This window comes from Misgurnus anguillicaudatus, chromosome 6 (genome assembly GCF_027580225.2).
Source record: "Misgurnus anguillicaudatus chromosome 6, ASM2758022v2, whole genome shotgun sequence".
NCBI lineage: Eukaryota > Metazoa > Chordata > Actinopteri > Cypriniformes > Cobitidae > Misgurnus > Misgurnus anguillicaudatus.
In genome coordinates, this window is record NC_073342.2 from 11947352 (window position 1) to 11972144 (window position 24793).

Consider the following 24793-nt stretch of genomic DNA (forward strand, 5'->3'; position numbering starts at 1 on the left):
CAGTCCAGAAGAAATTTATGTTCCCCGAGGAAAACATCCCAGGATTTTTCTAATCCCAATGGACTCCAATGGACCCCAACACTCAACAGTCTCAATGCAGTTCAAAATTGCAGTTTCAAAGAACTCCAAATGATCCCAAAAAGGGCACAAGGGTTTTATCCAGTGAAGCGATTGTCATTTTTGACAAGAAAAATAAAAAAAATGCACTTTTAAACCACAACTTCTCGTACATCTCCGGTCACCCGAAGCGCCAGCGCGACCCCACGCAATACGCCATCACATCAAGAGGTCACGGATGACGTATGCGATTTCATATATGTAACACGTGACCTTTCTACGTCATTACGCAACTACGTGAGGTCACGCCGGCGCGCCACAGGACCGGAGACAGACGAGAAGTTGTGGTTAAAAAGTGTTTTTTTTCTTGTCAATGACAATCGCCCCACCAGACAAGACTCCCACGCCCCGCCCGGGATCATTCAGAGTCCCCTGAAACTCTGTTAAAACTGCAACTTTAAACTGCACCAAATCGGCCACGTGTTGGGGTCCACTAAAGTCCACTAAAATGAGAAAAATCCTGGAATGCCTCTCCCAAAAAACACAACTTCCTCTCAACTGAACAAAGAAAGACATCAACATTTTGGATGACATGGTGGCGAGTAAAATATCTGGATTTTTTTTAAAGAAAATGGACTAATCCTTTAAAGGGATAGTTGGGCCAAAAATGATATTACCCCCAAGCTGTCCGAGTTGCATATGTCCATCGTTTTCCAGACAAACACATTTTCGGATATTTTAGAAAATGTTTTAGATCTTTCAGTTGATTAAATGTGATGTTACGGGGTCCACGACCCCCAAGTCCAAAAAAAGTGCGTCCATCCCCCACAAAACAAATCCAAACGGCTCCAGGATGACAAGCAAAGGTCCTCTGAGGGCAATCCGCGCGGTGTTGCCGCAGAAATATCCATATTTAAAACTCTATCAACGCAAACAACCACCCTACAGTAGCGCCGCCATCCCAGTCGCGTCCGCACTCAGGATGAGCGCTTACGCAGCCTACGGAGGTTTCTCTGCTGCTGCTCTGTGCCCCCGCCCTCCGAATTTGTCATACGTCACTAAGAAAAGTGCGTACACTACGCTAATACTCTCTCCTGAATACAGAGGAGTCCAAGATGGCGGCGCTACCGGAAGGCAGCTATCCACGTCAACAAAGTTCCAAATATGGACATCTCTACAACAACACCGCGCGGATTGTGCGTCTGAAAATGTGTTTGTCTGAAAAACGATGGACACATGCAACTCGGACAGCCCGGGGGTGAGTAAATCATGGGTTTAATATAATTTTTGCCCGAACTATCCCTTTAATCTTTGCGCAGCGCGAAGTGAATATGCCAGCACCCAGCCCAGCCCCATTCACTCCCCAGGATCCAAACAGGGATGAACCCAGAAGCCACCAAACACCTCCATGTTCTCCCCATTCAAAGACCGTTACATGAGTAGCTACACAAGTAAGTATGGTGGCACAAATCGTATAAAAATATATAATATATATAAGATATATAAATGTAAAAAAAACTATATTGTATGTCAGAAGAGCAATTCGTTTGCAGCAATTCGACCTCGGCGCAGTAACATCATCACTCCATACTCCCCCTCTCGCTCAAACTTCCATCAATATTACTGCGCCACGTTTTATTTTGTGCCACCATACTTACCTGTGTAACTACTCATGTCTTTAAATAGGGAAAACATGGAAGTGTTTGGTGGCTTCTAAATTCATCCCTGTTTGGAATGAACGGGGCCAGGCCAAACGCCAACACATCCACGACGCGCTGCACAAAGATTAAGTGCACGCATTAAACAAAGGTAGTTATGTACTAATTTGTTAAAGTTGAGGTAAGAACCTAGTAAAATGTTGAAAAACTGTGGTGTTTTCCTTTAAAGAGATAAAAATTAAAATTTTGTCAATTTACTCACTCTCAAGATGTTACAGACAGACCTGTATACATTTATTTGTTCTGCTGAGCAATGTTTGCTTTTTTAAGCTTGACTTCCTTAGTAGCATTTTTTTACTATGGAAGTCAATGGTGCTTCTGTTTCCTGCTTTATTACAAATATCTTCCTTTGTGTTTAGCAGAACAAAGAAATGTATACAGGTCTGTAACAACCTTTAAATGACTTAAAAATATAATCATATACAGTAGGGGTCCCGAGTCTGAGACCACACTGAAAATCTGGGATTTAAAATCTAAATAAAGCTTTAAAATTGTGTCTATCAATACCCAATTATTTATCTCAAATACATCATTTTATAAATATAGTATTTATGCTGCTACATTTGTATTAAACATAAAAAGCAGAAGGATATTCACCAATGCTTTCAGACTCTTGGACTTTAATGTGTGTAATATTGTCCTGCATCCACCAATATACACATTACACTGTCAATAATGCAATTCTTCAAGTCTATATAAGGCTGAACTCTGAGACAATCTCTCCAAATAGTGAATGCATCATGTGCACTAGCGAGTACCATTCTGATAGTATCATAACAGGGCATTCTGTGAGATGAGGTACTTTCATTAGGTCATATCATATCAGTAAATCTGAAGGTTATTTAAGTGTATTTCCTATCATAGGAAGGTCACAGGAAATGATCCAGCATCATTTATGACAGTATATCGAACCGAAGGCAGTACGAATGGCCGTCTCAGTACAATACAGCTAGTAACCTGAGCACCAGACCTCTGACAATATTTAAAACCCATCCATAGAGTCTGATTGAATTTGCCTCTCCTCACTGAACTTCAAGCTCTCTGAATAGTGAATGCATCATGTGCACTAGCGAATACCTCATTGACTTTTCAACAAGGAGTTTCACAGATAATAGTAATTATTTACTGTAATATAACTAAATTCTGCTTCTTATGATTATGAATATTTGCAGAAAGAACACAAATGATGAAGTGTTCTGTCTAAATACACCCCTCTGTAAATTTTTGGGTGCTGTTATGGTTCTTTCTGATGTCATCTCTGAGACTGATCTAAAATACATCTTTAAATGAACGTTTCTAAAGTCAAAATGCAAGCGAAGAGTTTTTGCCTGTTGAAAACTGAAACCTGTTCAGCATGCTGAATCTTTGTTGCTCTTTATACTGCAAAGTGCCATCGAATGTCCTGCTCCGCAGCCAATCAGAAGAGGCGTAGAGTCTACGAGACTGGGGATTGGTTGTGGTTGCGTGATGTCACAGAGGGAACCATCTCCACACATTCCATGTTCATTCCAGCCCCAGGAGACAATTCGACCTCCTAATGGGAGAGACGACATTCAAATAATCCCACAACGTCATAACTGGATTTACAATAGAAGACAATGATAATATAAATATAGAAGATAATTATTTTTTACAAACGTAAACAGAAAAAAATATATAAGTATCTAATACATTTATTTTTTTATTTAGCTAACCCTTTATAAAGCATCGTACCAGCAATGTCAAGGTCATAGGTATGATTTTCAGGCTGTATACCATTAATATGCACTGTAAGTTGTTTTGAAATAAAGTGTCAAATGAATCGCTCACACTCCATCAGAGACGTCTACTTGGACTTCAACATCTCCAACCCATCCATCTGGTAGGTGTGGTCAAGTCTGCATAACCATGAAAACACGTGCCACAACGACATGGTTACATAACATCTCCCGCTGCTATGGCAACCAGGAACGAGCACGCTTTCTCAAGGGTAACTCACATTTGTCGCCCCACCGCCTCTTTTTCTCCTACGCACCCCTTTTCGTTCCAACACCCTGTTTCGCTCTAACCGATGTGTCCTGATGTCTTCATTGTTCTCGGTGTTCCCACATTTGCAAATTGTCGAAGTTAGTAATATAATCAGGTGTGCCTCCATGACCCCATGAGCATGGCAGCAGCATTGTCGGTGTAGAAATGAATACACGTATTGTACTCAAAATCTGTGAATCTGAATGGACAGCTTGATGTTTACAAAACAAGAGCTGTACAGCAATCAGTCAGTGAGATAACTGTTACCATAGCAACACACTTATAGAGCATAGGGACGTATTGAAGATCATACCAATATAGACAAAAATAATGAAATAAAAGACATAACCTTTCCTTCAATGATATTGTCATAACTTCAGTATTTATGCAGTAAGGGCTAAAATGTCATTTAAAGAAAACCTCTCAATTCAACGCATGACGTCCACTTGCGACTGTGCTCAAATAAATGTTAAAATAAACACTGGTTTAAAAGTATAGCAACTTAAACATTATATGAGTTACCACAAGACATAAAAATGTTGATTTCTCTATAATTGTAATCCCACCGCTTAAAGAATGGTTTTAACGTTACAGCGCAAAATAACAAATATTTAATTGTTTAGAGTCGCCATGAAACGGAAGTAGCGATTGCCTTATTTTCCCTGTGGTGACGTATATACGAATGAAACGGCTTTTGATATTAAATAAGGCAGGGCTGGATTTGAAATTGTCCATCGAGATCTGATTGGATCGTTTGTAGTTGGGTCGTGTTGCTAATTGCTAATCGCTGCGATCTTCTCCCGGACCCCGCCCACCTGCCATACTTGTGACTGAAAGTGAAGAGATATCGTTTTGAGGAGGGGAGGAGATTTGCATTTTTGATTAAGATTATGAGCACACACTAATTTTTAAAAAATAATGAAGCTCACAGATAAGTCATTTGTTAATAATACCACAATATAAAATATATATATATTAGGGCTGTCAAAAGATTAGTCGCGATTAATCACATCCAAAATAAAAGTTTGTGTTTACATAACATATGTGTGGGTACTGCTGTGTATAATTATTATTTATATATAAAAACGCTCCCAATCATGTAGATATTTAAGAAAAATTGGTTATATTTATATATAAAATATTTGTATTTATATATAATATAATTTATACAAATGTAAATACAGTATTTAAATGCAAATATTTCTTAAAATATACATGAATGTGTGTGTTTTTATATATACATAATATTTACACACAGCACACACACATATGTTATGTAAACACAAACTTTTATTTTGGATGCGATTAATCGTGATTAATCTTTTGACAGCCTTAATATATATATATATATTATACCATGACGTATATCTGAGTGAAGCGGCTTCTGAAATTAGAAAAAAGGTAGTGGGGGACTTGAATTTGTCCATCAAGAATTGATTGGATCATTGGAAGTTGGGTCATGTTGCTATTTGCTAATCACTGCATTCTTTTCCCGCACTGCAAAAAATGACTCTTTCTTTTAAAGGAAAATCTGTTTTTTTTCATGATTAAGTGCTATAATTGGGTTCCGAGTGCTTCTATCAATCTAGAAAATATGAAAAAGATCAACCCAGTAACTAAATTTTGTTAAACCATTCTCTGCAAGCATGTGAAAAAATAGGTAATTGAAATTTGGCTCCCCCTGTGATGTCAGAAGGGGATTATACCGCCCTTTAATCTGCACTACTATCCAGCTACGGCACTGCCATTTAGTGCAGATATCAGCTCATTTGCATTAAAGGACACACCCAAAAACAGCACATTATCTTTTGAGCTAAAACTTTACATACGTACTCTGGGGACACCAAAGATTTATTTTACATCTTAAAAAAGTATTGTAAAATGTCCCCTTTAAGTACAAATATCTAAAAATTCTTATATTAAGATGCATATTCTTGACAAGCAAAATTACCTTAGAAAATATGACAAAAAATATAAAATTTAAGTGAATTTGTGCATAAAACAAGCAAGCAAAAAAAAAAAAAAAACTGCAAAGGGGATAAGAAAAATAATCTTGAAATTTTTCCTTAAACACTTAATTTAAGAAAAATCTGGCAGATTTTCTTGCTTGTTTTATGCGCAAATTCACTTAAAAGGAAAACACCACAGTTTTTCAATATTTCACTATGTTCTTACCTCGACTTAGACAAAGTAATACATATACCTATCTTTTTTTAATGTGTGCACTTAATCTTTGTACAGCGTCGTGAATGTGTTAGCATTTAGCCTAGCCCCATTCATTCCTTAGGATCCAAACAGGGATGAATTTAGAAGCCACCAAACACTTCTATGTTTTCCCTATTTAAAGAGTTACATGAGTAATTCCACGAGTAAGTATGGTGGCACAAAATAAAATGTGGTGATTTTTTTAAGCAGATAAAAAATGAGAACTATATTCAATGGCGGAAGAGCACTTGCAAAAAAATATAAAAAAAAAATCGTAGTATTCCTGTTTTCAGCAAAAACATCCAAAAATTCTTAAATTAAGTTGTTTTTTCTTCATGAGCAAAATGACCCAAGAAAACAAGTCTAGTTTTTAGACCAAAATAAAACAAGTAAAAAAATCTGCCAATGGGGTAAGCTATTTTTTCGTGAATTTAGTGTTTAGGACAAATGTTCAAGATTTTTATGCGTACCCAATTGGCAGATTTTTTTTTTTTTTGCTTGTTATATGCAAACACTTAAATTTGATATTTTTGGTCTAAAAACTAGACTTATTTTCTTGAGTCGTTTTGCTCATCAAGAAAAAGCATCGGTATTTAAGACTTTTAAATATTTTTACTGAAAACAAGACAAAAATACTAAGATTTTTTTTTCTTGAAAATAATTTTTGCAGTGTAGTTTGCAGCACTTCGACCTCTGGCACAGTAACATCATCATTAAAAAAGATAGGTATGTATTAATTCGTCTAAGTTGAGGTATAGTAAAATATTGAAAAAAAGTGGTGTTTTCCTTTAAATGTGATATTTTTTGTTGTATTTTCTTAGTTTATTTTGCTCATCAAGAAAATGCTTCTTGATTTTTAAATATTTGTACTATAAACAAGACAAAAATACTAAATAAGAAAGTCATTTTTTGCAGTGTGGGCCCCGTCCTCCCGCCATTCCTTACGACCATAAGTAAAAAGAGATTGATTTTGATGAACTATTATAAGGGCACATTAATTTTTTTTAAATAATGAAGCTGACAGATGAGTTATTTGTAAAAGATTGTATTTTTAAAAAGTTACATTTCTTTGCCTTTAAAGCACATTGGAACTATACATTGCCCCTTAGATTTCTATTGCTAGTCCGATACGGTATGCAATTTTGAGTTTTATAGACTATTGATTGAGCAGTTAAAATGATTATCTGTAGTAACTGACTGACAACATACCACAAAACCTTAAAAAATTAAGTACTTTCAGCACTGTGTCGCAAGACGTTATGATTTGTACCAGCGATTCACTTATCTCAAGTGTTCAACAGACATGAGGAAGAGAAGATAAACATCTCAAGTTCCCCGAGCAATGAAAACCACCTTGGCTGGATTCTCACCTCAAGATTATGAAACATGTTCATTTCCTTTTCCCGACAAGAAGATAAGGTGGTAACAATGTAATCAAATGGAATAAACTGCCAGACATTTTTATCCAAAGTGCATTCTATTTTTTTTTAATCAATAAATGTGTGTCCTTTGAGATTAAACCTATGACCTTTACGCTTCTAACGCAACTGAGCTGCACAACACATACACAGATCCAGAGGAACATAATATTCAAAAACACTCCTAATACATGGCCTGTCATTGCATGAATAACTTGAGATTTATTTCTAGCGATGGATTAAATTCCTAACATAAAAGCATAGGATTGCATGACTAATTGCCTCATCCCTCGCATGATAGTGCTAAAGATCTGAGCATAGAGCTGCCCGCTTTATTAATCCAGTGACAGATACTCATCTTTACCAGCACTGAGGATGCCATGTTGAAAATTTCCTATTACCGAAAACCAGACATTGAACTCTCAAAGGTACAGAAGACAGAGCTGTAGCCTCAGCATTAATTCTGACAGTCAGGATTAGTGCTATTACAAATAATACTGGCTTGCTTTAAATCTTCTTCTCTCCCAGGCTCAATGTCAAAGCAGTCACATCCCATAATAAGCTACTTTACACATAAAGATCCTGTATGGGTCATTGCCATGGCAACAGTATATGATGATGTATTAACCTCAGTAAAGCATAGAAACTTTCTTTTTAACGTCTGGTACATTTACACTTTAAGGTTAGATAACGCTTCATGACTTTAGCCTTGACTTCTCTCCCAATCTGCAGTTTTAAGGAGTCAGTATTAATTGCATTCATGGCATTCAAATGTTTTGAGGCATCCATCAAGTATACGTTTTGGGCCCGCTGAACATTCAATCATATTATTTCAAACACATTCTTATAACTCACCCACAACAGCCAGGTTGTGTTCAGATCCACACGCAATCTGCAAGCACAGAGACAAATCCATGAGAAAACATCAATCAAACACCTATTACATGAGCTGATCCCAGTTCAATCACGGTTCAGACACAATCACCAGTGATTCATCAACACTCTTGCGCACATACACACTCTCTCCTTTCATGTAACAGAAGCCGGTGTTCCTCAATCGAACATTCCCTGCAGAGATCATTCATACATGCTCTGGCTTTGAGGGAGGGGGGCAGTGGAGGGATGAAGAGAGGTGATTTACACGCACACAGAGAGATGCTTTCTGTGGTCAAAAATAGCACAAACATACGACCGGCTTCCTGGCCTGATGCTGGAGTCGTATGACTGTTACCATAACGACCCGTGAGGATGCGAGTGGGGGACCGGGCGTTTCTGGTTGGTTTATTAATGTTTGGTGATTACGCTGAGGAAATGGCCTGCTAGAAAATAAAAACAGCGCTAATGCTCTCGACCGGAACTTACAGGATGCTGTCCACACAACACACCTATATTAGAGTATATTATCCTTAATGCATCATACGAAATGTCAGCAGAGCTGGTGGACACTAATAAAACCTTAAGTCAACTCTTGAAGAGTCAAATATCTTAAGAGTTAAACCTTATGCTGAAGCTACCTTACTGGTTTTGCATTAGCAGCAATTAAACTGTGGGGATTTATTTTTTATTTTTCATACTTATTTCAATGAAAATCCATTTTGAAGGGGCTATGTAGTAAATAACACACACCAGTAATATTATGGGTATTATGGTAAAATAGGAATGGTTTTGATAAATTGTCAAAAGTAATTTAATGTAACAAATTGAATGTGTAAACTTTTGTGAATATATTTTTATTTTCTTGTGTCCAATGCTATGTTAGTAAAAAGGAACGTCCTTTGCGGATACAAACAACCAAACCCAAAAACAATGCAGGGACCTCCTGTCAGAATAGAAAAAGATGATTTGTCCTGATGCAGTCGGTTTCTTTTTCCATCACCAACAAAACCTCAACCCAGCCCTCTCATCTGTCCCTAGCTCAACCCACAAAACATAACGCATTGTCAAAACAACTTTTGGACAGGCAGAAAGGTGGCCAAACTGCCCTGGTAAGGAAGCATGATGCAGGCTACAAACTCTCAGAAATAAAGGTACAAAAGGTACCTTTCAAAAAGGTACACCTTTGTACCCAAAGAGTGCACATTAGTACTTCAAAGGTACATATTGGCAGTTCAAAGGTAAATATTTGTATCTAAATGGTACATATTAGGACCTTTTTAAAGGGTACTGCCCCAGTGACAGCTTTGTACTTTAATTTTTGACAGTGCACCCCAGTCTAACGTAGCCAGTTAGTTCACTCCGTTGCATGCCAGTGAACTGTAATGTGCCAGCCAGTGGAAATGAGACATTACAACGTATTCATTTCAGTTTTGTCCAAAAGTATGAATTATTTTACAAATTTAAAACAATAAAAACAAAGCAATGTGTACAATCCTATATCTAAATTCTTTAGCACCAAGTGCGTTGTTCTATGTGTCCTCATACCGACTATGATGTCCAAAGGAATTGCAACCTATAGTCATGTAAATGTAATTTTAAGCTTAAAGGGATAGTTTACCCAAATATGGATAATTTACTCATTCTCATGTTGTTACTTACAAACATATATTCATTTCTTTGTTCTTATGAACACAAATGAAGATTTTTAAGGAAACCAAGCCGATCAGACACTTTCTTAGTATTCTTTCATCCTACTTTGCAGTGGCGGCTGGTGACTGCTCTTCCGACGGGCGCAAATTCAAAATATGTGTTTGTTGCGTCATGCACACGCTTAAAAAACTTTTATGATAAAAGAGACGCTCACGTTCACAAAATACACGCAAGACACTCCCTTAACAATAAACTCTGATTACGCATTAGATTATGCAAGTATCTGGCAAACGCGAGCATCTCTTTGATCATAAACCCTAATTATGACAAGACACGTGATGCACATAGGTTCACTCAATGCGCTGCACACATATTTTGAAATGACAAACCACACACACGATGGGCTACTTACATGTTGTGATGAACTTTGCATCGAGCACCCTTGAAAAAAAGTCACCGGCCGCCATTGCTACTTTGGAAGTCAATGGGGTCTCTGAAATGTTCATTTTGGGATGAACTATCCCTTTAAGTTGTTCCAATCTTGTTCCATTTCTTTGTTCTGCTGAAAACAAATTAAGATATTTTGAAAAATGTTTGTTACCCAGCAGATCTGGGGCACCATTGACTTCCATAGCATTATTTTTCCTGCCCCAAATCTGTTTGGCTACAATTTTTTATTTAAATGTATAAATTTCGTGTCCTGCTGAACACAAATTAAAGGGCGTGTTGCAGGTTAACCACCACTGTAGATTAATGGGTACATAAATCACTCAAGATATGTATATCATTTTTAAAATGTCTCAAAGATGGTCTTAAAAACGATTTTCTTTACGTTTTTGGTATTAACTTTTTTTACGTAAATCGGCGATGACGTCACTTTGGGGAGAAGTGGAGAAAGCCTCAGCCAGAGCCATAGAGATAGATGAGACATTTATTGCTGTTTACTACTTACGTATATAATATGGAAATCATATATACATAGTAGGAAATATATAATGTGGTATACTGCAAAGTTACCATGATAATTATTATTTATGATATATGTGGAGATAAATAAAACTTAGCAAATCTGCTGATTTAATGCTTTCATGTCCTGACCACCATGCAGGCTAGAGATTTTTAAACATCCTTAATCCACACTTACTAGTCTATCAAATAAAATCTAAAATATATTGTTTTGTGAAATAAAAGGATGCTTTGATATATTGTTTATGCGATCATATCAAATCACACAATCATTTTATAAGCAGAAGCAGCAGTCAGCGGGACCACATACATACATACATACTGTATTTAAACAGGTTTTCGGCGGCTTTTTACATCAAAGGACGACAGGCTAAGCCATTTAAGGAGGAACCGCTCATTGATCACGGTATTTTTATAAATCCTGAACATGGTTGGACCTGTCGAACGGGTTAAGTACTTTTATATACTTTGTTGAGCAGAGAGGCTGCACAGTTTGACCAGCGGGCTGCGGGAACCGGCCGCACATCACGCCGCCAGACAGTGTTGCTAATATAACTCGAAATGTATAACTATTATCAGATCGGCCCACCGGGAAAGTCCCTACTCTCCCGATTGCCACTCGCTGTAATGAAGTGAGTGCGTTTTGATCACTGGTCGACCCCGCGAACAGATGTGACGTGCCTCACTCAGCTTCCAGGATTGCCTGAATCCGTTTGTGCTGAAGATAGCATACATCCATTTCAGGCAGAATCATGGTCCCCCTCAAGACAGCAGGTACGAGTATGTTAATTGTTTGTTTACTTTCTACACGAAGTTATGCTAACGTTATGCTATTTGGCTGTCTGCCCGTCTGTCTGTCCGTCTGTCTATCTGTCTATGTATCTATTTATAATCTGCGCTATTAGAACTGCACTTTATTCGTCTCTCTAGTCATTCTCAATGCTCTCAAGGCGGTTTTGGTAAATTCTCTCCCCAACGTGACGTAATACAGTGCGTTGTGGGGGAAAGGAGAATCATTGAAACCGCTGTACTTTTTCGTATTATATTCCGTTTTGTGATACCCAACAACATGAAATGCAATGGATAACAGTTTAAGGGCTATATCTTACACCCGGCGCAATGCAGCGCAATGCACGACGCAAGTGTCTTTCGCTAGTTTCCACCCTAATTTTCATGTTTAGCGCCACGTTGTTTAAATAGCAAATGCTTTTGCGCCCATGGGCGTTCTGGTCTGAAAACGAGGTGTGTTCAGGCGCATTGTTGGCGCGTTGCTTTTTTGAGGCAACTAAAATAGACTACGCCATTGACCAACAAAAACCTGGTCTAAAGTCTAAAGTCAATGGCGCAATGTGTTTTATGTTATTTAAAGAGCGCATTAGTAATATGCGCCTATAAATGGGAGGACAACGCGGGTTTGCTTATCACAAAGTACTACATGAATGCGCAGCAGCACAAAAATGCTTTTAAATATGAAAGATTAAAGGATTGAATGTAAAAGATTATTATTGAGTCTCTTGGACATAAATGAGGACTAATTATGAGACGTTAGAAGGCGCAAAGAGCTGCTTCACCTGCAGCCTTGTAAGTAAATAAATGCTTTGCTTTAAACAAATGCATCTGTTTTTAAATGTTTTTTTTAAATGCTACCTCACGGATTTATTGTATATGATGACTCTGTACCTGTGGATATGCTGAGATGAGAAACATTTTTAAGTAATGCTTAAAAAAACCTCTTTGCTAAAAAAAAACGCTGTCCAAAGTACTGAAACGTGAGGAGAGCGGTTTGTAAATTCTTTATCTCCTGTTTGTTACAAATAAAGTATTTTTAGAGTACAAACCTTATCTTACATACTTGTAAATTATTTTTTGATGATATTGGATAGCCATACATTTAAAGCAATTACAAGCCTGCTTTTTTACTTCCATGACTAAAAGAAAACGGGTTTTAAAGGTTTTAATAAAAAAATAACAATTTCAATACAATTGAAAAACAACACAATTATTTAACATTTATCTTAAACTGGGGATCTTCTTCCTCCGCTTAGTTTTTCAGTTTACAAAGTTCGTCATCTAAATAGGTATTAGACATAGCGCCAGCGCAACTTGCTTTTAAAGGGGATGAGAGCTGAGTCTCTCATTGGTTTATTGCACGTTACGCCCCAAATACTCCCATTACAATAGGACCAACCCTTTTCGACCATGCTCGGCGCACAAACCATTTTTCCCGTCGTTAAATTAGCAAAAGTGGATTCGGACACGCCCATTTAGACGTTATGCTGTACGCTTTAGACAATGCGCTTAGATCGTTAAAATAGGGCCCTAAATGTTTATTATCAACAAACAAATTGCACAAATTCGTTAAAAAATGTAACCTGCAACATGCCCTTTAAGACAAGTTTGAAACCACTTGAGGGTGAATAAATGATGACAAAATTTTAATTTTTGGGTGAACTGTCACACAAACTTCAACTTTCAGCAACTAAATAGTAACTACCAACGGGTAGATAACAGGGGTGTGCGATATGAGCTAAAATTCATATCAAGGTAATTTCCACTCTCCAGTCGGTATATCTGTATTACATTATATTGCTATATCAGAAAAAACATTTTGGAATGACATTGTAGTAAACCTTAAATTAAATTACTGTATTTGTAACCATGTATAAGTGAGGGATTGGACATAGACATATTTTTTTTTCCTCAAAAGGGGCCACTGTGTGGATGGGTGGATTAAATCGTGTGTCTTTAAAACTGCTACATTTTCATGAAATGGAAAAAACACTCTGTTTTTTTTTTATAATTCAACACATACAGAATATAAGTGATGATGCCTTTACAAAGATTCCTTTGAGTTTACTTTCACAACAACTTCAAACAAAGTTAACATTGTGCTTCTGGAAGTCCACTTTAACATCATATTCACACTCTGAAAGATTACTAAAAAGTAGGGCTGTGCAAAAATACCGATAAAGTTAACTATCGTGATACATTTTGCCCTCCATAGTGTATCTCGATATTTCAATCTATACTATGGATATTTTTTAAAACCCGTCAAATCCCTCCGTGTGCTTCAAACGACCCCCTCCGCCACTGCTTTAGTTGTCGTTGTCCAGTTGTCTGTCATATATGGCCATTCGGCCAATGTCTCAGACATTAGCGAGAGTGAGAAAAAAGCAGAAAATTTTAAAACACCTGCAGCTTTCAAAGTTGACGTGTGGAAGCACTTTGGCTTTAAAAAAGTTTTTTTTTAAATCAGCTCTATTTCTTTTAAATTTTTGATTTGAAAAAAGAAAAAATATTGCAATGTATAGCAGCATGCAGCGTATTGTATCGTACTGTGATACATTGTATCATGACCCATGTATTGTGATATGTATCGTATCGCGAGGCCCTTGCCAAGGGTGGCATTTTATGCGGTGTGGCAAACAAAACTAAATGCAGCTGTGACTGAGTTTTACTTCATTTTACAACCCTATTAGTGTTAGAAGTTGCTAAGAGTACCAAATTGAACAAACAATACAAATCCAAAAATAAATTCATGAATATAATGGCATCAACAGTATTGCAGTATTGCAAAATCCATATCATGGAGCAACAATACCAGTAATCACTTTTATACCGGTAAATCGCCCACCCCTAGAAGAGCAGTCACCTGATACAGCTGGATAGAACAATTATATTCAGATGCATGTTTTAATAGAGGAAAACTGACCTTTGCTAAGGTAAGAAAGTTAAACGTTAAGGATGATGCATCACTTTTCCGAAAGTACACTCAGCACAAATTAGCATCAGCAACAATGTCTGTCATCACCACAAGCAAACCAATGACAGTGATGTACAGTGTATCTTCACATTAGCGTCATTTACACCGCCCCCTAAGAAGAGCAGGGCTAATAAACCAGTTCATTATTACAATGGTCCCATTATAGCTCAGAGCAGATCTGCGGGGTCAATCATCCCACCTCTTTCTTTTAGTACAGGGTCTGTTACAGCTGGAAAAATCTAGATGGTGCAATAGACTATGCAAGGACATTACCTGAAACTACATACATTACTTTAAAAGGTGCATTGTGTAACTTATACAAGAAAATGCTTTGTAATATACATAAGTATATTATCAATGGTGTATAAAGACAATACATAATGAACTGTAATGTTTTTATTATCGTAAAATGAGACATTTTTATCTACACACACCACAGGTCTCCTTACATGGAAGTCGCCGTCATATTTCTACAGTAGCCCTAAATGGACAAACTGCTCTATAGAGTGTGTTTCATTCCAACGTTGTTTCAGGCGAAAACATGTTTGTCCTGTTGCGGCTACCGTAGCTTCACTATGTGTTTCGAAAGGAGTTACAAACCTGTATGATTTTTGTACCTCTGTGAGGCACAAAAGGGAGCATTCCCTTAAATTCGGTCTGCTGTCTTTTAAATAAATGGTAAATGGACTGCATTTATATAGCACTTTTAACAGACCTATGGCCATCCAAAGCGCTTTACATATTGCCTCACATTCACCCATCCACTCACACATTCATACACCGACGGCGGTGTCAGCCATGCAAGGCGCCATCCAGTTCGTCGGGAGCAGCTGGGGTTAGGTGTCTTGCTCAAGGACACCTCGACACTTGGTCCGGTGGAGCCGGGGATTGAACCACCAACCTTCCGGTTTGTAGACAACCTACATGAACCACTGAGCCACTGCCGCCCCAGTGGCTCTTTCCCCACCACTGACGAGTTTTCTCTTCAATTAAACAGCCACACAGATCCAAAATCGAAAATGACCTGTATTGCAGTGTGTCATGTAGCTGTCCATCAATGTAAACAATGTGCAAAGTAGTTGAACCAAAAAGTGCACAATTAATAAAGTTATTGGCTTCTAAAGTAGGGAATCGACTCTGAATTGCTGAAACGAGTCGTCATATGGATTGAATCTCCTGCCTGACTTTATCTACGTAATACCAACACTTTGCATAATTATCTCCGCCTACAGCCTTGCCCGCGGGAGAAACGAAAACTATGACCTGCCCACAGCTAGTTAGTGTGTAAACATCATATTATGCTGTATTTTCAGTTTGTGTTGTTTTCACTACCAAAGATGAAGATATATGAAGAATCTGTGGTTAAAATTACTTTTTCATGGAGGTATTTACAAAATGTTTGGCTGTGAAGAACCAGTGGTTAAAATTACTTTTTCAAGGAGGGATCTACTAAACGTTTGGCTGTGAAGAATCAGTGGCTAAAACTACCTTTTCAAGGATGGATTTACTAGACGTTTGGCTGTGAAGAACCAGTGGTTAAAAGTTCTTTTCCAAGGAGGGATTTACTAAACGTTTGGCTATGAAGAATCAGTGGTTAAAAGTACTTTTCACAGAGGGATTTACTAGACGTTTGGCTGTGAAGAACCAGTGGTTAAAAGTACTTTTCAAGGAGGGATTTACTAGACGTTTGGCTGTGAAGAACCAGTGGTTAAAAGTACTTTTCAAGGAGGGATTTACTAAACGTTTGGCTATGAAGAATCAGTGGTTAAAATTACTTTTTCAAGGAGGGATTTACTAAACGTTTGGCTATGAAGAATCAGTGGTTAAAATTACTTTTTCACAGAGGGATTTACTAGACGTTTGGCTGTGAAGAACCAGTGGTTAAAAGTACTTTTCAAGGAGGGATTTACTAGACATTTGGCAATGAAGAATCTGTGGTTAAAGTTACTTTTTCAAGGAGGGATTTACTAAACATTTGGCAATGAAGAATCTGTGGTTAAAGTTACTTTTTCAAGGAGGGATTTACTAAACGTTTGGCTATGAAGAATCTGTGGTTAAAATTACTTTTTCAAGGAGGGATTTACTAAACGTTTGGCTATGAAGAATCAGTGGTCAAAAGTACTTTTCACAGAGGGATTTACTAGACCAGGGGTGCCCAACCCTGTTCCTGGAGGGCTACCGTCCTGCAGATTTTAGCTCCAACCCCAATCAAACACAGCTGATGCAGCTAATCAAGGTGTTCAGGGTTGCTTGATAATTACAGACAGGTGTTTTGGAGCTGGGTTAGAACTGAAGTCTGCAGGACGGTAGCCCTCCAGGAGCAGGGTTGGGCTTCCCTGTACTAGACGTTTGGCTGTGAAGAACAGTGGTTAAAAGTACTTTTTCAAGGAGGGGTTTACTAAACGTTTGGCTATGAAGAATCAGTGGTTAAAAGTACGTTTTCACAGAGAGATTTACTAGACGTTTGGCTGTGAAGAACCAGTGGTTAAAAGTATTTTTCACTGAGGGATTTACTAGACGTTTGACAATGAAAGATGGTTCAGTACCCACTTTATTTGGAACAACACGCGTTTCCTAACCACAACCTGTAAGTATGATTATAGCTACATACTTGCTTAAATTAGTGTAAAAATGTTAATGTCTGTCGTCGTTTTTATTGCTTGGATTAATGATGAATGATGTTGTTTTAACTCTTAATATACTGTCAGAGAGTCACATTAGCAAGCGGCTAATGCATGCTCACTTATGATTTTGCTATGACCCGGTTAGCTTACATAAATACTTAAATGAGTGTAAAATGTTAGTTTCGATCGTCGTTTTTATTGCTTGGATTACTGATGAATGATGTCGATAATGTCTTCTCAGAAAATCATGTTAGTACTAGGTCAATACATGTTGCACTATTGTTGGTCTGTGCCACTGATCTGTGGTCTGTGTGGAGACTCTGTCAGTTGACCAATCAGAGCAGAGTAGGCTACTGAAAGGAGGGGTTTAGGCAGACTGAGTCGTTGCACGGCCTCACACGAATCATTTGGGGATCTCTGGGAAAGGGTAATTTTAAATTTATATTTTGAGAAAATTACAGTGTTTTTTGACCATGCATGCATTTAAACCCGTTGTCCGGGACTTATAAACAGTGATAGGACACTTAAAATTGGCATCTTACTGGCTCTTTTAGAGAAAATGCTTCCCTGACAATGACATGTTTTTTACGGCAATCCATATTTCCACTATTATCCACTAGGTGGCGCTCTTACCCAACTTATAAAACACTGAAGCATACATTGTTTACAATAAACAGTACAATGTTTAAATCATCGCTATGAATCTGATCTAACAAAAGTCCTGCAATTATCTCAGCTTTTTGCTCAAAATTTGGTATTTTTATAGAAACCATTTGAGAGGTGATAAAAAAACAAATTTATATTTTTTTTGTGGTTTGAAAGAAGAGGGTCTGTTGTTTCATTGATATATTGTATGATTTTTAAGAAATTTTTCAGGAAGGCATTCAACTTTTGTGAAAATCGCTGGCGCTGGCAACTTAAAAAAAAACACTGGCAGGGAAAGAGTTAAGATCCTGTTCGAAAATATTACGCCCGCACAGAAGCGATACAGTTATTCCTATCTTCCACCGTTCAGACAGTGTAATGAAGCTGCAGGTACAGCACTGCACAGTGGGAGTTTAAACACAGACAGCAAGGCTCCTGTACTCTGGTTGTAAGTGTGAAAGTGGCTGTCGGCTGCACCTTTAACAATGTGTGAATGAACTTGTTTTATAGGATTATACAGCCCATTACTATAGGCAGTTCTTCATCCAGGGACACGGTCGTTTTTAGCACACAGTATCACGTTTCACCACATTATCTACTGATAGGAAATCTATCGGACTGGAGCCACTAGAAGTCAACTGCTCTTTGATTGGCCAGCGTGGTTTTTGAGGGTGGGAACTGTGTTTTAACGGCACAATACAAATTATAATCAATGGTTCTTAAATGGACTAGGTAAAATTTATGGTTATTGCAGCCTTTGAATAAATAAACAGATCTCTGTTATACACAAAGAGACATCTTCACTACCACTCATACAGAATGCACTTAAAGAAATAGTCCACAAATGTATGATCAATTACTTATATATATATATATATTTTTTTTTTTCTCCATAAAATAAAATGAAACATATATGAAAAACCGTATAAAAAATGTAATAATATAATTTAATGATGTTAATGTCTTCCATTAAAAAAAATTATTGCATTAAAAACACTTCTATCTTTATTAAAAAGTTTTGGAAATAGACAACTTAAAATCAAAAAGCAGCCAACAAAAGGCTGGAACAGATGGGAACTCATTTAATATCGTGCAAAAGGCATCTCAGCATGAGACCTTAAGAAGCTGCTTGATAAAAAAACTCTCAACAAATTCTCAACAAAGCGTGACTACATTAAAGACATATAAATATACACAGCATACATATTTTAGATGTTTTACATATAAAAAACAACTATTTTATGACAGTGTACAAAGTCTCGTCACTAGCAGCCACTGCCACTGGAGTTCACCTTTGCACCTAAAGGACCATATTAGTACCTCAGAGATAAGTACTCGTACCAGAGAGTGCGTATTAGTACCTCTGAGGTAAGTACTGGTACCAGAGAGTGCGTATTAGTACCTCGGAGGCAAGTACTGGTACCAGATAGCGTGTATTAGTACCTCGGAGGTCCATACTGGTACCAGAGAGTGCATATTAGGTACGTAATGGTACCATAAAGTGCGTCCCTTGGAGGTATGTACTGGTACCATAGAGTGCGTATTGGTACCTTGAAGGTAAGTACTGGTCTAGAGAGTGCGTATTAGTACCGCAAAGGTACGTACAGGTACCAAAGAGTGTGTATTAGTACTGTACTTTGGAGGTATGTACTGGTACCAGAGAGTGCGTATTAGTACCTCGGAAATAAGTACTGGTACCAGAGTGCGCATATTATTACCTAGGAGGTACGTACTGGTACTAAAAAGTGCATATTATTACCTTGAAGGTGCATATCAGTACCTCAGGAGGTATGTACAGGTACCAGAGAGTGCGTATTAGTACCGCAAAGGTACGTACAGGTACCAAAGAGTGTGAATTAGTACTGTACCTTGGAGGTATGTACTGCTACCAGAGAGTTCGTATTAGTACCTCGGAGGCAAGTACTGGTACCAGATAGTGTGTATTAGTACCTCGGAGGTACATACTGGTACCAGAGAGTGCATATTATTACCTCAGAGTGCATATTAATACCTCAGGAGGTACGTACAGGTACCAGTGAGTGAGTATTAGTACCTCGGAGGTACATACTGGTACCAGAGAGTGTGTATTAGTACCTTGGAGGTAAGTACTGGTACCAGAGAGTGCGTATTAGTACCGCAGAGGTACATACAGGTACAAAAGAATGTGTATTAGTACTGTACCTTGGAGGTATGTACTGGTACCAGAGAGTGCGTATTAGTACCTCGGAGGTACGAACTGGGTTCATAGAGTGCGTATTAGTACCTCAGAGGTACATACTGGTACCAGAGAGTGCGTATTAATACTGCAGAGGAACGTACAGGTACCATAGAGTGTGTATTAGTACCTCTGAGTTACGTACTGGTGCCAGACAGTGCATATTAGTACCTTGGAGGTACATACTGGTACCAGACAGTGCATATTAGTACCTCAGAGTGCATATTATTACCTCAGGAGGTACGTACAGGTACCAGAGAGTGCATATAAGTACCCCAGAGTACATATTATTACCTCAGGAGGTACATACTGGTACCAGAGAGTGGATTTTTGTACTTCGAAGGTACATATTGGTACCATATGTATACACACATGTACTTACATGGTACACATTAGGACCTCTTTAAAGAGTACAGCCCCAGTGGCAGCTAGGGACCATTATTTTCTGACAGTGTAAACTTTTGACTAGTAGTGTGTACTCTATCAAAAGAATACAAAAGACATTGAATATAGTACAAATTATATCAGTGTGTTTGTGATAACCTCCCACTTTCATTGTGTGGAAAAGAACAGTTGAGACAATATACATTTGTGGGTGAAATGTTTCTTTAAAACACTTTTTCAAAAGCTTCCCTAACCTTCATGACTATTCCTTTAAGTCCTTCTGTCAACTAGAAATGAGCTTCAAAACTGTATTTATATTTCAGTTGAAAATGTCCCAGAACTTGTCCACACATTTACTCACGCGTCCCCTATTACTGCCCTCGTTTTGTCTCGCATCAACAAGCGGCACGTAGACGGGTCGCCGGTGGCGGAACATTGTAGCATCAGCAGCTTTTGAGGATTAAATATGACATGAGGTGCACCGACCAGATGAAGAAAAAACATGAGCACAAAGTCAGCCAAGGAGATCTGACACACAGAACTCTGTGTGACCACAATTGGAGCGTTTCCCTCTTGAACGCTACAGCACTTCTTTTAGTTAAAATAATGTCTGCTTTTATAACTTAACATGCATACACAACTATAAGTAATTATAGGCTGACATTCCCGAAATTAAACCACTGTCATTTCATTTCAGTACAACGCAGCAAGTTAGTCTCTACTGTGGCGTGGGTTGATCCTTTCTTATGCCTTTACGAAAACCATCATTATTTTTGACTATGACACACACTATGCTTTAAAAAATAAATAAAGGTGCAAAAAGATGCCAATGACAAATCTCTCATTCGGTTGTGCGATCTCACTGCTGTACGTGCACACATTACATTCAAGCTTCTTTCATTTCAAGGTCCAGTGATGCATCCAACGCATAAAAACCAAGACTGCGTAGGACCGTGTCGATAAGTCATTCAGACCAATATGCATACACACAGGTGCTGCATTCATAAAGTAAGTGATGACCTTCAATTTAAATGCAAACTGTCTCTGGGCAGGACGTGAGGAAGAATGTGGGCATGAAAAGAGCGCTTTCGCCCCCTATTGGAACACTGTAGACACTGCGTTCTGCAACTTCACATGACATGAATGTTTATAAAAGACAAAATTGCCTAAACTCTGATTCAACTATAAACCTATAGTCAGGCTAATAAACTTTAAATTTTGACTATTATTATGATGAACGCTATCATTATTTTTAATAAATGCCACCATTTAATAGACATTATTGTCATTTATGAAACTGCTGCTGTTATCGTTTTATATAAAAGCGATAAGCCACTGAATGTTACGCATTACTGCAATTTAACAAAGATTTTTTTGTCAACCACAGTATTTGGCAGATATCGTACCTGTGTTGCTCCAAATAAACCTTTAACTTCCAAAGGGCCGTTCGTGGGATGAGAGCTTAGGTCAGATTGTGATTCTCCTCCCTGATTGGTAACCACCGTCTGTCCCAGTTGCCCATAATTGGCTCTGCCCCATGTAAAGACCCGCCCACTCTCTGTAAATAGATGACAGTGATATATTGTTAACTGCATCAGATTCACTAAAGACCCTTTAGCATTAGGAAACGATGAATAAAGATTTTGTGTACGTGAGCACCTGTTTGTGCGATGACGTGTGTCCAGCCACTGTGAATGTCGGTCGCTCTCTCTCTTTGCAGGAGAGATCGATCTAGAACCACAGGAAGGGGCAGGAAGGGACTGTCGCCGATTAGCTGACCATGTTTATTGCTGCCCCATAGAAATAGATCACCTGTGACTGAATTGTAATTTCTTGAATTGTTATGACCTTAATAAAACATAAAAGAATCAAATTAAATCTTTAATTTGTCCAACAAAATCGTTCTCACCTGTCAAACAGATGCAGTGGGCAGAGCCTGCAGCTACCTTTTGCGGGGTCACGTGATCCAGTCCTGCAAAATGGGGTTCAGTGGGTGTCAGCACAAATGCTACATAAAACTACTTAATTAAATTGATCAAATACACATACGTGTTTGCTATTCACAATTTAATGCCACTGTGTAACGATTACATTAAGAAACTTGTGCGTTTTGTCGTACCCGGGACAGGACAAGGCTCCTTAGAGGTTAGGTGCGCAGGAACAGGCTGGGGACTTAATGTTCTTTTGGCAAGACTAGACAGGCCAGTTCCCCATTGATACACACAACCTGATGCTTTAGACAGACACATGCACACACACAAATACACACAAATTGTGGGCAGAAGGAAATTAGATTAACATTTATTTTACACGACTTTTATTATACATTCATTTTAAAATTTTGAATATTTAGAGCAAGTAAGCAGATAATTGTGTGAAGGCATTATACCTGTTCTGGCCAATGCATGTCTAAGACCTGCGGCCACACTGGTTACTGACTCGCTCAGGGCCTGCACAACAGATCGTATGAATGGTTTTTATCAAAACTTTTAATAAATATAAAGACTTACAGTCTTATTAGTGTGCTGACCTTCACATGTAAAGGTTCTGCTGTGTGTGTTACATGCGGTGAGATGCCCAGCTGTCCAAATGCATTGGAGCCGCATGCCAAGACCTGACCCTCATCTATCAGAGAGAGATTAGAATTTAATCAAATTAGAGGAAATTTCCACAGACGGAAACAAGTTAACTAATCCGAGTCCTTATTAACCACTTAAAAACCATTAACAGAAAACTAAACCTTTTTGCATTTTATTAAAATGATTCGAATCCAACGTTTCCTTAACCATGCAACATTTAGTCGACTATGTATTTTTTTAATAAACAACATTTTTTGCCGTATTATTTGATGACCCAACCACTCATTTGTTAAAATAAGAGAGAAGTCCCAGCCACAGGACACCGCCTGAACTCTCCTGCACCCAGGCAAAGAGCAGGGTTGAAAGGTCATGACCTCTGAAGTGTGCCTGAGCCCTAACTGACCTTTGTGATTCTGTCCACACATCAGCAGCTCACCTGACTCTAGGAAGAAAGAGGGAGACAGACAGATGGGGGACAGATAAATAGAATAGAAATGTTGTTATTGTTGTTGGACTTCTACTTGTCCACTAGAGGGCGCAAATACAAATAAATTCCAACAGACAGTGCAAGGATTATTTCACTAATGGTCATGATGTGTTATTTATAGTGGTCGGTTAAAGTTCATGACTGTTTAAATGCCTATAAAAGTCATCTAACCTGTAATGACTGCAGTATGTCCACCTCCTCCGGTTATACACCGGATCTGCCCTGTCTGCAGCCCTTCGTCTGCGCGCCGCGGCTCGGCTTCATCCTTCGCGTGTCCCTGCCCGAGCTGCCCGTAACTGTTGGCTCCCTATCAAAGGATAAGCCTTTACTTGTTAACTAAATAATGGTTGTTTTATTTTATTATTTTAGTTGTAATGTGTTATGTGTACACTCTGTCTGTGTACATTATGTCAAAGGTAAATATAAGCTGTGCATCCCAGTGGGCATTTATTATAACGCATTAATGTGGGTTTCGTATAGTAAAAAGTAAACAAAACTTACCCACGTGTACAATACGCATTTTGACAGCTGAGTTTCTTCCATCAGATAGCAAAGGCGCAGTTTGATGACACGATTACACGTAAAAGCTATCGTTTCTAAACCGAAATAAAACCTGACAGAAAGGAAACACGACCTAGAGTGGGCGGTGCTTAGTAGCAGAAAGTTTCCTCTGATTGGACAGGAAAACTGTGATGAAATAACAAATCTCCGGATTTAACTTTTCGTCAGAAAACGTATTTATGTATTGTCACAGCAGTTTTATGTTTCAGACAAAACCTTTAGGGATTTTAAAGCGGCTCAGTAAAGGATTTGGCTTTCTGAGCCGCCAACCCCTGGAGGAAGACAGCCCGTTTCCTATGCTAGAAGGGATATAGCTACGGCCAAAATCTTGTGAATTTTCGCCGGATAAGTGCTGTTTTCATCCTAACCCTAAACTCATCATTTCGCGGGATTATCTATATTCGTCCCAGCTTGTTTTCATCCTAATCCTACCCCAAACCTAACCCTAACCACGACATCTCGCGAGAGTTTGGCCAGTACAGTAGCTGTATCCCATCTAGCCAGAACCCGTTTAACAAACTGTAAGTACTAAGTGTAACTTTAAAAAAATAATTTTAAATATTAGACAATAGCGGAGTCCACACAACAACGAAAACGTTCAGAGATCACGCTCAGAGCAATTTTATTCCAGTGGATCA

General features: G+C 38.2%; 1 protein-coding gene across 9 annotated transcripts in view; it reads right to left on the reverse strand.

Annotated features, from left to right (window-relative positions):
* sergef (secretion regulating guanine nucleotide exchange factor) overlaps positions 1–24334 on the reverse strand; it is a 30099-nt gene extending 5765 nt beyond the window's left edge. Inside the window, exons 1-11 of one of the 9 annotated variants that reach the window (XM_073868516.1) lie at positions 24096–24254; positions 23766–23901; positions 23389–23549; positions 23059–23148; positions 22918–22978; positions 22648–22761; positions 22438–22500; positions 22188–22259; positions 21935–22086; positions 8261–8297; positions 3121–3309 (exon numbers count right to left, since the gene is read on the reverse strand). In XM_073868516.1, the coding sequence (XP_073724617.1) occupies positions 3125–3309; positions 8261–8297; positions 21935–22086; positions 22188–22259; positions 22438–22500; positions 22648–22761; positions 22918–22978; positions 23059–23148; positions 23389–23549; positions 23766–23901; positions 24096–24137 (1113 nt within the window). In that variant the 5' untranslated portion in view covers positions 24138–24254 and the 3' untranslated portion in view covers positions 3121–3124. Of the gene's footprint in view, positions 1–3103; positions 3310–8260; positions 8298–21934; positions 22087–22187; positions 22347–22437; positions 22501–22647; positions 22762–22917; positions 22979–23058; positions 23149–23388; positions 23550–23765; positions 23902–24095 lie in introns of those variants that run through there. The other 8 variants (XM_073868514.1, XM_073868515.1, XR_012370006.1 and 5 more) reach the window with 8 other exon arrangements.
* Positions 24335–24793: the final 459 nt, after the last annotated feature.